General features: G+C 36.0%; 1 protein-coding gene across 17 annotated transcripts; it reads right to left on the bottom strand.

Moving 5' to 3' along the window:
- Window positions 1-1,060: 1,060 nt before the first annotated feature.
- Window positions 1,061-8,708, bottom strand: LOC112289975 (dynein regulatory complex protein 11). Of its 17 annotated transcripts, none has more exons than XM_090254711.1 (21): window positions 8,422-8,684; window positions 7,721-7,864; window positions 7,424-7,514; window positions 7,245-7,319; window positions 6,947-7,024; window positions 6,627-6,700; window positions 6,201-6,299; window positions 5,771-5,932; window positions 5,615-5,670; window positions 5,428-5,514; window positions 5,202-5,266; window positions 4,906-5,081; window positions 4,383-4,772; window positions 4,094-4,255; window positions 3,689-3,970; window positions 3,401-3,523; window positions 2,930-3,097; window positions 2,439-2,582; window positions 1,885-2,136; window positions 1,548-1,637; window positions 1,062-1,304 (listed from the first exon to the last, which is right to left on the bottom strand). In XM_090254711.1, the coding sequence occupies exons 7-21, from the start codon at window positions 6,297-6,299 to the stop codon at window positions 1,209-1,211; spliced, it is 2,352 nt and encodes a 783-aa protein (XP_090110837.1). In that variant the 5' UTR covers window positions 6,627-6,700; window positions 6,947-7,024; window positions 7,245-7,319; window positions 7,424-7,514; window positions 7,721-7,864; window positions 8,422-8,684; the 3' UTR covers window positions 1,062-1,208. The 17 variants fall into 17 exon arrangements, 15 of the variants coding, with proteins under 15 accessions (XP_073393953.1, XP_024391547.1, XP_024391545.1 ...); XM_090254710.1 differs by having other exon boundaries at window positions 6,904-7,024; window positions 8,422-8,605; XM_073537852.2 differs by lacking the exon at window positions 7,721-7,864 and having other exon boundaries at window positions 1,061-1,304; window positions 6,647-6,700; window positions 7,245-7,316; window positions 8,422-8,559.
- Between the last annotated feature and the right edge of the window lie 4,444 nt (window positions 8,709-13,152).

Here is a 13,152-nt window from a genome sequence, read left to right as displayed (position 1 = left end):
CAAATTAGACAAGCTTTTGGAACTTCTAAAAATTGGAATACTATGATAAGAATAGAATTATATTTAACATAAATTTTAGTATATATATATATATATATATATATATATATATAATAAAAAATAGAGAATGTTAAAGCAATCCAAATTTTTACTAAAGCAACCCACTCTATCTTAAGCATCATTGAACCCTTGGAGTCCTCATTCCATAAATAATCAAATAAATATATCTATCTTATTTTAAAATAATATATTTTATTTTATTTAAAGATAAATTTTAATATATGATAATAGATAGTGAGCAATGGAAACCTTGATGTAATACTAAGTGAATATAGATTGTTGAATTTATTCACTTTTTTACTTACAAAAATCATATGTTAGCATTTTAGATAGAAAATCTTATTTTAAAACAAAATCGTTTTGTACAGGAAAATATAGATTTTAAAAACCTTTTATTATCACATATTATCAACATGGTCATTAATTTTGTTTCTAAAATTTTAAAAATACCTTGATTCAAATTATTATTTTTGATTCAAAAGAAATTATTACTTGCAAAAAAATATAGAATTAAAAATATCTAAACATAAATTAATTTCAGTGCTCTTTCTAGCATTACTGTTATGAAAATTAAATTAAATTATATAAAAAATAGCTTATAAATAATAATAGATTATTATATATTGTAAATAATTATATTATTAAATAAGATAAATAATCAAATAATATAATTTTTTACATGACACATATTAATTTAAATATAAAAATGTCTAATTTTTATTGTTTTTTTTTAAAAATTAACTAATAAAAAAAATTAGATATGTATATATATTATTTGAAAAAATGGACTACAAGATATATATATTTATTTACACAATATTCAATACTCTATGTTGCAATGAAAATACTTTTAAAATATTATTAAGCAATTTACTTAATAAATTTGTATCCTATTTAAAAATCATTTAGAGAAAAATCTTCTTTGTTGAATATGTCTGTACTATAATTTAAAATGAAATATATTCATTTTACTTTCTTTAAAAAGTGTTTGACTGAATATGTGTATATAACAACAAGATTTGGATACTCTGAGAAAAAATTAGTCAAAGTTTTAAGATTTTTTGAAATAGATGGTTCTATATTTTACAAGTTATTTAGTTTATGTATATATATATATATATATATATATACACAAACTACTTCATTTTTCATCTTTTCTTAATATATTTGGGATCAGCCTTTTTATTTTTGTTTTTGTTTGCTTCTTGATCAATAGACTCTGGTTGTGGTGGCTTGCCAAAATGCTGCACACATCAATATATATATATATATATATATATATATATCAATTAGTATTTTAATTTTTATCTAACAATATTTTATTTTAAAAAAATTATGTGTTTTTGCAGAAGAATATGTTCATATAGATATTTGTGATATGTTTGTAAATAAAATAGAAAAAATGTGACACAGTGTAAACAAATCCAAACTTCTTGGCTCAATCAATGGTGTGCCACAGAAGAATTCCAAAGTTTAGAAAAGATTACCCGTGCAATGTTGTGAAGGTTTGGTTCAATAGGATTGTATTCATAGAAATGGTCCACAACCTCTTCTACCTTTAAATGAACTCGTTTAGCCTACAAACACACATTTATAATTTTGAAATAAAATACTTTCAAAAATCATTGACACAATTATATAAATATAGCTTCCTTCTAAAATCAAAGATTACAAAATATCTAATTTTTCTAAGAAATTATATGTGTATATATATATATATATATATATATATATATGTGTGTGTGTGTGTGTGTGTGTGTGTGTGTATTTTTGTTTATAATTTATTGGGTGGGTTTTTTTTAGAAGAGGGTGAGGGTGAGATACTTTGCGAATGCGTTGAGGAGTGAGCACGGTTTTGCAGATGTCTTCCATGTCACCAATGCTGAAGTCGGCAGATAAGTATGCAAGAGTGGAGACATTGAAATGGTGTGTGAGAATGGCCCCATGTCTTTCCAACAGCCCCCGCCACAGCAGCATCCGCCCCCCATAGTCCGGATATGGCGTATATATCCTCTTTGTGAAAAACTTGCAAAAGCTTGCAGCCACTTTTGAAAGCCCCCTCTTCCCTTGCAGATCCTGCATTGAAACAGAACATTTAAAACATACATATATATATATATATACACACAAAGAGACCCACAGAAAGATATCAATATATTTATTTATTGTATGTATGTATGTACATGATATTTACCTATATTTGCAAATAGGAATACCAAAAATACTAAAATACCCCGTATGTATTTCTATATATATATATATATATATATATATAGGGTGTTGAAGATGAAATGCCTAATAAATCTGTTGTGTACACTTGCTGACATTGGTTTAAAAATTAATACATTGATTTTTTTTGCTTTTTTTTTGTTTTTTACCTGAGTATTACTCATGGTCCCCAATAAGAAAACGCGTTCTCCAGGGTACAATGATTTGACTTCTTTCATCAAGGCTTTCTTAATACGATTCGGTTTATCAACGAGTCCAAAGGTTTTGATTTTCTTTTTGTCTGTCACAAACACCTGTTCATGCCCACTGTGCTGCACTCTTCACATCTCATCTCCACTTCCTCACATTCACCCAATATTCAACTCCCAAAACTTTTGTGAACACTTATATCATCCTTATATGAGGATATATATATATATATATATATATATGCATGCACACTGACACACACAAATATCAAAAAGTTAAATTTGGAGGCTGAGTCGTCCTCAAGTTCTTCCATGCTAAGTTCATGAAACTATAAGGCCTAGTTCATGAAACTATAAGGCCTAGTTAAATGTCAACAACGATTAGATTGAAATTTCTTTTTCTTCAAGTTTGTTTTAAAAAGATTGAAAATGTTCATAGTTCAGATACCAACTTGCTCAACATTATCAATGTAAATCATAGAGGGTGACATGATTTTTGCCAACTTGAACACAATTTGGAGCATCCTTGCAACATTCCTCGCACCCACGTACTTCCCGTCAATCACTTTTGCAGATAAATCGAAGAATGTTGCCCCAGCTGCGGTGCATGCTGCATGAGCCTAGTGAAAAACGCAGCAATTTCTTTACTTCAGAGTAATAGATGCATTTGTGTGTGTGTGTGTGTATATATATATATATATATATATATACGCACACACACACACACCACATGTTGCATGATCCAAAGGCTGCACTAGTACTCTGTTAGGCAACGTGGAATAATAACAATAACAACAGTGAACCACACATTGAACATAAATTCTTTGTCTCTCGCATTCTGATTTTTCAGAACTAGATGGATAGATGTGTGCCATAATCGTGGAGGGAACAGTAGAAGATGATCGGAGCTGGTCCCAACTTACCAGGAGGGTTTTTCCTGTCCTCCTGCCACCGTGAATCAGCAGAGTTCGTACGAATGGAGCATTTTTGTGGACAAGTTCAGAGGCTAATGGGAGCACTGCATACTCAATCGTCAACCTCTTTGCCTGCATAAGGTTCCAAACAGTGGTTTGGACACACTTTTTGGGGAAGAGTGTTGTAACGATGAAGAATATAATCAAGGCAGGACAACAATAAAGTAAAAATAAAAATAAAAATAAATTTATAATACTTCTCCATCATAAATGCGTTCCAAAAGTGAGTTCTCTTACATGCGCCATGCTGTTATCGATCAACCAGTCTTTCACAGGATCAGGTGCAACGCCTCGCAAGTAATCTTGACAGATGTATTCATCGAAGGATCGCTTTGGGCACACTCGCATGATACCTTCTGAGGCGAGCTCTCTTGTTAAAGATTCCACAGATTCTTTTTCTGTGGGGTCTTTCTTCCTTTTTGGTTTTTTTCTTGGATCCTTTGGTGGCGGCGGTGGTGGTGGTTCATTCGCCGCAGCTTCTTTCTTAGCTTTTATCTTGGCAGCCTTGTCTTTTTTGGCCTGAATAATATTATTGAGACTGGGTTAACAAAACTAGAGTACGGCGTGGATTCGGTAAACAATTCCGTTGAATTCAGGGAAGTTATCTACACCTAATCCTTTTCATAAACTGCAAGTATTTACCTGTAGCTTTTCGGTTTTGACTTTGGCCTTGAATTCTTTCTCTTTCCCTTCTTTTCTAGCTGCCTTCAATGCAATTTTGTAAGCCTCCTTTGCATCAGCTGCAATTTTCTTCTTCAGTTGGACAAGAAGCTCTCGAGAACCGACATCGACTTCAATTCGCACCTGTAAATATCAGATCATGAATATGTCCCAGCATTTTCGAGTGTACAATGTGAATGCACAGTGGATGAACCAAGGTAGTATTCAATTTGAAAAAACCACTGGAACTGCTGTGGCTGCAGCTTCTTGCCTCTTCAAACACCAGAGGCCTCAATGTGTTCTTCAGGATGTCGGGGATGTATTTTTGTTGGTGATTATTATAGTCATCTTTATCATGCCAAGTTTCAATGTAGGCTTCAAGAGCTCGTTTGATATGCCGTCCGAAGTAATTTGGGCACAAAGGAACATCCTCGCCATCTGCTTCTGGCTCTGACGGCATCCTTATCCCATGCTTTCCCTTCTTCGGCTTTTTCTTCTTCCCTTTGTCGTCTCCTCCCTTCTTTTTTTCATCCTCTGGTCTCCAAAGTTGCGGAGGTGGATCAATAATGTCCCTGCTTCCACCCTGATTTACTTTTGGAAAAGGAGGATATTCATTGAATTCAGGATCTCGATTTACATTCAACCAGACGTTGATCCTTTCCTGCAGGTTTTGTGCATGGTCACAATTACGCTCAAAATACACTTGGCCAAGAAAACAAGAACACCGATTTGTTCAGCAACTCTGCCTTTGATTTTGTTTGAGAAATGTAGAGATATTGTTGCAACCGCAATACCTGCATGATTTCACGCATTTCTTGAGCTTCCAATTCCTTAATTTTCTCTTTGGTTTCAACCATTGCATCGGTCTCTTCCAACTCATTTATCAATTGTAGTTCTTTCCGCTTCTTAAGAGTAGAATCCAGCTTTATTCGTGGATCATTTGGATCAGGCGGTAAAAAGTTGTTCATATCTGTGAGCGCCACAAACAACGTAGAAAAAATTCACATGTTTGCCTACACTGCACAACTCTCTTGCAGCTAATTCATCTTCCAAGCCTAAGTAATTGCAAATCAACAGTTTTGGAACTTACGGATCAAGGTGAGCTCATCCAAAACCAAAGCCTCAGTTTGAAGTCTTCCATTGAAGCCTCGAGCCCTGGGAAATGCATGAGTTAAGGGGTAAACGATCACGGCGAAAAGATTGTAATTATCTTATTCTTTTTTATCAGATCGTAACTCCGTCGAATTATTCTTTGAAGTCTTCTCCGAAGTTTGAGTTGCTACAGAGACGTTTTCTACACCTCTGAAATAGGATACACACGCTGAAGAACTCCAACAGCAGTGTCTTTTGTGAGTGGCTTCTGACCACTCCGTTGCTTCTCCAATTCTACTTCTTGCATTCGTCTGGATAGATACAACACAACGTACATCAATTTGAGGAGACATTTCATGAAGTAGCTCCAGAATAAACTGCAAGTAAGATTAAAATAAGTGATTTAATTACTTCTGTTTTTCAAGCTCCTTGATTTTCATTCGACTTTGTCTCCCCCTCTCCTCTGCCTGCAATTAACACTTGTTTTAGTAGAACAACAAACTCATTAGGACGTGCTGATGCAACCAACCTTTGCAATGACGTTAGTTTCCCAATAACGTCCGGTACCTGAATAATGAGAATGCATTCCTCTTCAGTCAACGGAGGAGGCGGAGCCAGAACTTCTGTCCTGTTTTTCCTGGCCTGAAAGTCTGCAGCTGCTTTTGCCGCGGCTTCTTTTTCAGCCTGGACTTTTGTACGAGCAACTTCAGCGTCACTGTGCGCTTGTATCTGAATAGAACAGTTATAAAATGCGTCAATCAGAGACATGATTAGAAGTCACCAAAATGAAACACCGGTGCTGCAATTGTCGGTGGTCAACATTATATGAACATCCTGGCTATACTCTCCATGAATTCTAGGTCATGAAATCCTAAGTAGCATTAGATAACTGTGCCAAAGCTGCATCACATGTAAACAGTAGCGTTATAAGTCCCATTCACTGCAGATGATTTCAAATAAATATGTGATAGTGGCAATTGAGTGTAATGTACTGTACCAAAAATGCTTCACGGGCTTTGAACATCTCTTTGCTATCATCCGTAAGGAAGCGTGGAGGAGTGATGTCCAGTTTGTCGAGTGGCAAATGTAACTCCATCTGCCAAATTTTGAGTTTTCTCACTTTAGTCCGATTAATTACCGTCAAAGCAGGAGATTTTAGGATATGGCAAATTCCTTGCAGAGGATCCTCAACAAATATTAACTTCCAGGGACTCCTCACATGCCTTATATTCATCACGAGACAAAAGACATTCGCAAGTTCACGTCTGTACGTGCCTGCAAATGTCGATCGTTAACATTGAGTCGTGAATTCCTTCTCGTACATAAAGAAAATGGATTACGTTTGATTTGAAGCAACAGCGTGCACTTTGACATTCAGCACAATCGAAATCAACAGAAGATCAAGACAAATGCAATGGCTTACAATGTGAGGTCAAGACTTGCCAGTATGTCGTCATAATTGAAGTACTCCTTGTTCTCGTTTAGTCCCACCATCCACTGGACAGCCCACCCAGCACATTGCCTCAATATTCAGCTTCACTAGGTGTATAACATGCTGTGTGACCCTCGTGAACAAAATGAAAACTCTTCTGACTATTTTCCCATTAAGATGATGCATAGATTTGGAAGGACAGTGATCGCAAAATTAATCTACTGCAGTTCTACACTTGGGGAGCAAGATTTGCTCAGGTGTAATATACATCGGTGTTTGTTCTAATAGAGAAGAAGGCTCGTTCACATTACTCCTTTGACCTCCAGCATTCGGCCAATGCACGCTTCCAGTGCTTTCCAGGCAAATCGACGCTTTTGAGGATGTATAATCTTCGCGCAAAGAACCACGAATGAATTTTAGTCTATGAGATCAGTTGATAGTTCCACAACACCGTTTCCTCATCCCAGAAGCATAACAAGAAACACGAATTTTGGAAATGCCGTAAAAGATCACGATAGACCATAATTCACTTTCATGCATTTACGAGCACATTCAATACTTGTATGATAAATGAAATTTTAAAACTACGACGACGAGGTTACTTATCACCTGGTCGAATGCATCCTCTAATTTTCGGAAAACTTGGAGATACAAAACGTAAATTCTTTTGAACTGGTCCAACTTCTGCCCAAACACAGAATTCCAATTCGTTTGTCAGAGATATAGATAGACGAATATGATCTGAATGGCCTGAACAACGAAAATTGCATACAAACAAGTGAGCGCACCGTAGGCCATGACTCGATCTGTCGCGGGAATTCGATTTTCGTAAGTTCCACAAGTTCCAACATGGCTGTCGTCCATTCGAGGTCGAACGTCCTAAGCAAACCAGTCGAACCCATGCGTTCAAGGCTCCGATTAGAACAACCAAAAAACTGAATCCAGAATTCACTCTTTCGGTGATGAAATTGTACAATACACTCAACTTAAAACATAACCTTCAAATACCTCAATTACTCGAAAATTGATTCAATGGACAAAGTCAATAGTGTCAGTCCTTGTAAGGAAGGAAAAGAGGATCATACTGGTGCGACATGGCAGCAACAAGCGATCCAACAAGCCCAAATAACTTATCAATTAGGCGTTACATAACAACAATACTTTCACAACCCATCAATCATCACTTCTCTTCGACACGAACGGCAATCTCCAAAACGCACTCCATATTCCTGTACAGCGAGTGTAGCATCACTTCACGTAACCTGCATGATCAGCTTTTGCATTGACCTAACAAGTCTTGCGTTCCATGCCATGCCATGTCAAGTATCACGGCCAATGCGCGCAAAACATGCACGTGTTTTCCCAGACTTTGACTCGTCATCGACATCGTAGAATCCTCAACGACAAAATGAGATTCTGCCGCTAAAACTCAACGCAACCATTTCCAAACGGTTGAACGTCCACGGAGCACGTGCCTTTGCCATGAACTCGACCCCATCCACAACGACTTCGTGCCGGGAACCAGTTAACGGAAACTCACTGTGCATGACATGACATGACATGAATTATGTGTAACCAACACGAGGAACGAAACAGGGGTATAAATTAGTACATGGACCTTGGCTTGCAGCGTACACACAACACCTAGGCCCTAATTTCTATTTCATGAACAGAAACAGAGGATTTCACTCGAAGCAATCTACAACACACTACCTGACCTGAGATTTGCAGTTTTCATCAAGTGGGCAATAAGTGAGAAGACAGCGAGCAAAACATCGTGACCCACCAATCTAATTCCCGCTCATCACCAGCTAATACCCCGTGTGATAACGATCAGCGTCTGGGAAACCCAATTCTCGAAGATAGCGTTCTCGCTACGTTGCACAGCTTCGGAACTCTTCAAAGCACAGAATCATGATCTCCATGAAACCCAACTGCAGTATTCACTCGCAAACACTCGCCACGACACAAAATGATCACAAGCTCCGGATCGCAAGTCTCCTACACCGACATACTCTCAATCGCATGACTCGAATCGAGGAAACGAACATGCAAGTGGGTAATTAGAGCTGTGAGGCACTGGGTGGCATCGATTCTCGTCTTCAGTGCCACATCGATGAGCCGATTCCATGAGCACCTACTGTTGCCGCGACGACGAGAGTGTGAGGTCGTCGGAGAACGTAGGACATCGTAGACGAACGGGAGATGTGGTTAACGACAGAGGACATATCTGATACTTTATTCAAGTATTTTTTTGTTACAAATATTTCACTTGATTTCTTCGTATTTATTTTTTTTTTCGAAAATCTAGCCTGCGATAATGTTATGAAAGGAATTTCTAAAGATATTTTTATGTTTTATGTAAGAAGAATTTCTAAAGATGGTTTTAAAAAATAAAAACATCACTATTTCTATTTTTGAGTTCATTTTATATTTTAAAATTCTTGAAACTTAGATATGCTATAGTAGAAGACTAATTGCTACTAGATTTCTTACAAGATTCATATTTGCTTAAAAGAATGATTTTTTCAATTTTTTCAATCCACATCCTCAAAATGGAGTATCTACAAAAAATAGGTTTTCAAATAGAATGTCTATTTTTTATAATTTAATGTAAAAAATAGAGTACATCTAAAATCAAAACATGAAAAATTCATATCCATTGTTTAATAATTTAAATACTAATAGTTTAGATTTTGCAAGAATTCTTCTAGTTTTGTTTAAAGGCACTTGCACCAATTTATATCAAATCTTAAATTGGCTACTAAATCCCAACTTTTGGCAATATTAATGGTTTCAATAACTTGTGCACTACCTTACACGTATGTATATATCTTAGGCTACAAGCACACTCCAAACTGCTACATATACATCCATTATATCTATACATACACCCAAGACCTTTGATTAGTTAATCAAGATCATTTTTTCTTTGCCCTAGCACAAGTTCCAATCTCCTTCTCCACTTTTTCCTTCTCATAGAGGCAAGACCCATATGGATGTATGGAAGAAGTGAAGGAGAAGATGAAGACCTACACAAAGACAATAAAGCGTAGTAAGAAGAGATTAAAAAAGAAATTTGGATTAGCCAATCAGAGGCTTTGGATGTGTGTATAGACATAATAGGTGTGCATATGGCAATTTTGCAGTGTGCTTGTAGCTTGAGCCTATGTATGAATATATATATATATATATATATAGATATTAAATATGTTCCTACCATACTTTTTGCTACTCCCACCACAACCTTCTATTTAGTACATGCCATCTTTGTTCAAAATATTTTGAATCAATCAAATTTTCTTTATTCAATATTTTTTAAACCATTTGATTGAACAAAAATACAAAATACAAAAAAATAAATAAATAAATAAATAAATAAAGTGTCAAGTGGATCCCAATTGTAGTGACAATAGCAAAAATTATAGTGACATTAGCAGTATCTTACATTTTATTGTAGCTCTTGAAACAAATCACTACATTTCAAACAATAAACTTATTATTTTTCGAGCAATGAATACAAGATTATTATTAATAAAGTTTAGATAATGAATATACAAACAAAAAATATTTATTTATATTTATTAGTGTTTACTTTAATATTGTGATGTTTAAATTAAATTAATATATTTTTATATTTATTTTATTTGATATAAATCTTTTGTTTTTTTTTGTTTTGCAATTTAGTTATCTTCACAAGTTTTGATTTGATGAAGTTTTTTGCATTTGTTTAGAAGAAAATCAAAGCATATTCTAAATACCATGTGCTTTAAATGGTAAAAGAGTTGTTTTAAAACAATGGATTTGGAATTAAAACCTTTAGAGAGTTTTTGATAATCATTTTTTATTAAATAAAAATTATACCAAGTCCTTCTCAAAAAGACCATAAAACTCCCCCCCTAAAAACAAAATACATATAAATATCAATTATTAAACTATGTTAAACTAATGATAAGAATTCGAGTTTTTGACAATCAATAAAATCATGAAAGAATATAATATTACATGTAAAAAAATAATAAAGTCCAACGTGTTTTTGAACACTGAATACACTACCTGGTTCAAAATTCCCAATTTAAAGTTCGATTTCTCTATAGTTATAGGTAAACAGGGAAAAATAGGTACATTTGACTTAAAATAGGCTTTTAAACTGGCATTAGTATAAATATAATTAGAAGATCATATTTGGAAGAAAAGTATACATATGTATATATAGATGTATATTTTGAATTCCGTTAATAATTTTCAAGTTTGATTTTCAATGACACTATGAGACTTCACAAACTAATGAATCCATTGGCTTTAGAGAGGAAAGTCCTGTAATTTAAATAGAAATGGCAAACCCAGTGAGCCATGCCGCGCGCATTAAATTATGCACATCTTTCACATCCTACCGAGAAAATCAAACAAGGTGCTAACAAATGCAATTCACAGCATCAATATGTTCTGATAAAAAATCTACCAACATGCAAAACAAAAGAATAGCTGGCCGTCCTGGTCTATCCTAATAAAAAATTGAGTATAATCATAAAAAAATTAAAAGGTAACAACACTATTTCCTCCTCCCGTACAGCCTTCAGCTGCAAACACTGCATTGCATCAACTCTTGGGGAGTTCAATCTTCAATTAACAGTTTCCCTATAGTCTAGAAATTCAGATTGCAATGTATTGTAAAGAGGTTGCAAGACCATTGTCACTTGATGCAGGAACCTCTACATGCTGTTTGAAAACAGCTCACAATTAAGAATCAATTTTGGTGATGACTCATGGCTATTCTTCACACCACTAATTTTCCAGTTTTCAACTCGATTTGCAAAAAGGTAAATGTCCTATTCCCTTCTTAAAAAGCAGGGTCCAAGGACTTAAAATTTTCCAAGGTTGCTGAGTGACTACGATTGGTCGTCAGCCTCGGAGGACTTTCGATACTGCTTTTCAAAGAACTTGGCAATGGCCAAGCCAGTGTTGACAAGGCCAGCAACATCGGGCACATTGTAGTTCTGGGCCACGTAAACCCCAACCAAGCCACCCAACGTGAAATGAACAGAGCTCCTCATCAACCCCATACTTGGAAGCAGCAGTGAGGCTTTCCCTAACAGAACACGCCTGCAAGGTAAATCCAACATCACCAGACCACAACATAGTGTCAAACTTCAAAATCCTATCATCTTCAGATCTCATTATATCTTGCTATTATCATTTCCAGGTTTGCTCTCAGCATAATTGAAAACCTCCCGAAGGTCTTCACATAATTCTGCTACTGTGCCTAGATATATACCCTTCACCCTTACAATTTTCACAAATACAGAACTCAAGAGATACTCCGAATTCTGGCTACTTGTGCGATTCCTAACTCACGAAAGGGCGAGAACGTTAATCACCCTTCAAATTAAATTACCGATGATCTCGTCACCATGTGTACTGTAATTCCCAGGCTCCTCCAGCACAGAAGATTATTTTAAAGCCACGAAAGAAACAAAATTCCCCACACGCCGACAAAATCCCGCTCAAACTTTACAAGGAAAGTGAAACAAACCTCTTTATGAATCCAAAATCGCGGCTGCTTAAGGTAAACCCCTCGCCATCTCTACCACCGTCGCCACTCAATTCAAACTGCAAATTCCAACCCAACACAACTCCGACGCAATATTCGCCAATTTCCAAACGAGAATCCTCTGATAATACTCACTGTCAATTATACAATTAGTGCCACTGTAACGCCCCGCCAAACTCCCCTGCAAACCACAACAGCTCGAATTCAAATCTCTGTAACCACGAGCCTCAATCTCATCAACGGTAATCACACAAACCACCAAAAATCCACACCTCAAACGTGCACAAACTAGCATATCCTCTCGACCTCACTCACATCTTTCTCGACACTCTAAATTCCACATACGAACACGAGTAGATCACAAAACTGCACAAAACCCAACAGGGAGTAATATCAAAGTCACACCTGGACAGTTCCATTCTTCTTCTTCTTCTACTACTACTGCAAAGATAAAATATTTTATCTTCACATTCACTTCAAACAGCATGAGATGGAGAACAACGTCACCTGAGGATCGCAAAAAGTGAACGCAGCGGTGAATTACAATTACACCGAACAGAATCGAAAGCGCGAGGCTTCATTAAACAAGTGAATTAGGGTTTTAGAGGAAGCGCAGAACTGGGGGACGAATCTGACGATGACGACGACGACGACGGGAGAATCTCGTTCGTCCGACTTTCGTTGCCGAACCTATCGATTCCGCAGCGGTGCCGAACCAGGAGCCTGGGTTCGGTTTGAGTGACCCCCAAGGTGGGTATTGTTAAAGCAAATTGGCGAGTTCGTGAATAGATAACTAATACGTTGGTGCATGAAGGTTGGGTTGGATGGATTTAAATGAATAATTGTAACTAATTTTGGGACCATCTTTTTTTAGCTAAATTAATGTGATGTGTAAGTTGATTTTTTAATGACTAGATAAACTAACAATGTGTTACTATTACATGTTTAAGTTACGTACTCTTGAAA

The sequence above is a fragment of the Physcomitrium patens genome, chromosome 12 (genome assembly GCF_059467195.1).
Source record: "Physcomitrium patens ecotype Gransden chromosome 12, ASM5946719v1, whole genome shotgun sequence".
Taxonomy (NCBI): domain Eukaryota; kingdom Viridiplantae; phylum Streptophyta; class Bryopsida; order Funariales; family Funariaceae; genus Physcomitrium; species Physcomitrium patens.
This window is presented reverse-complemented; position numbering and strand designations above follow the sequence as displayed.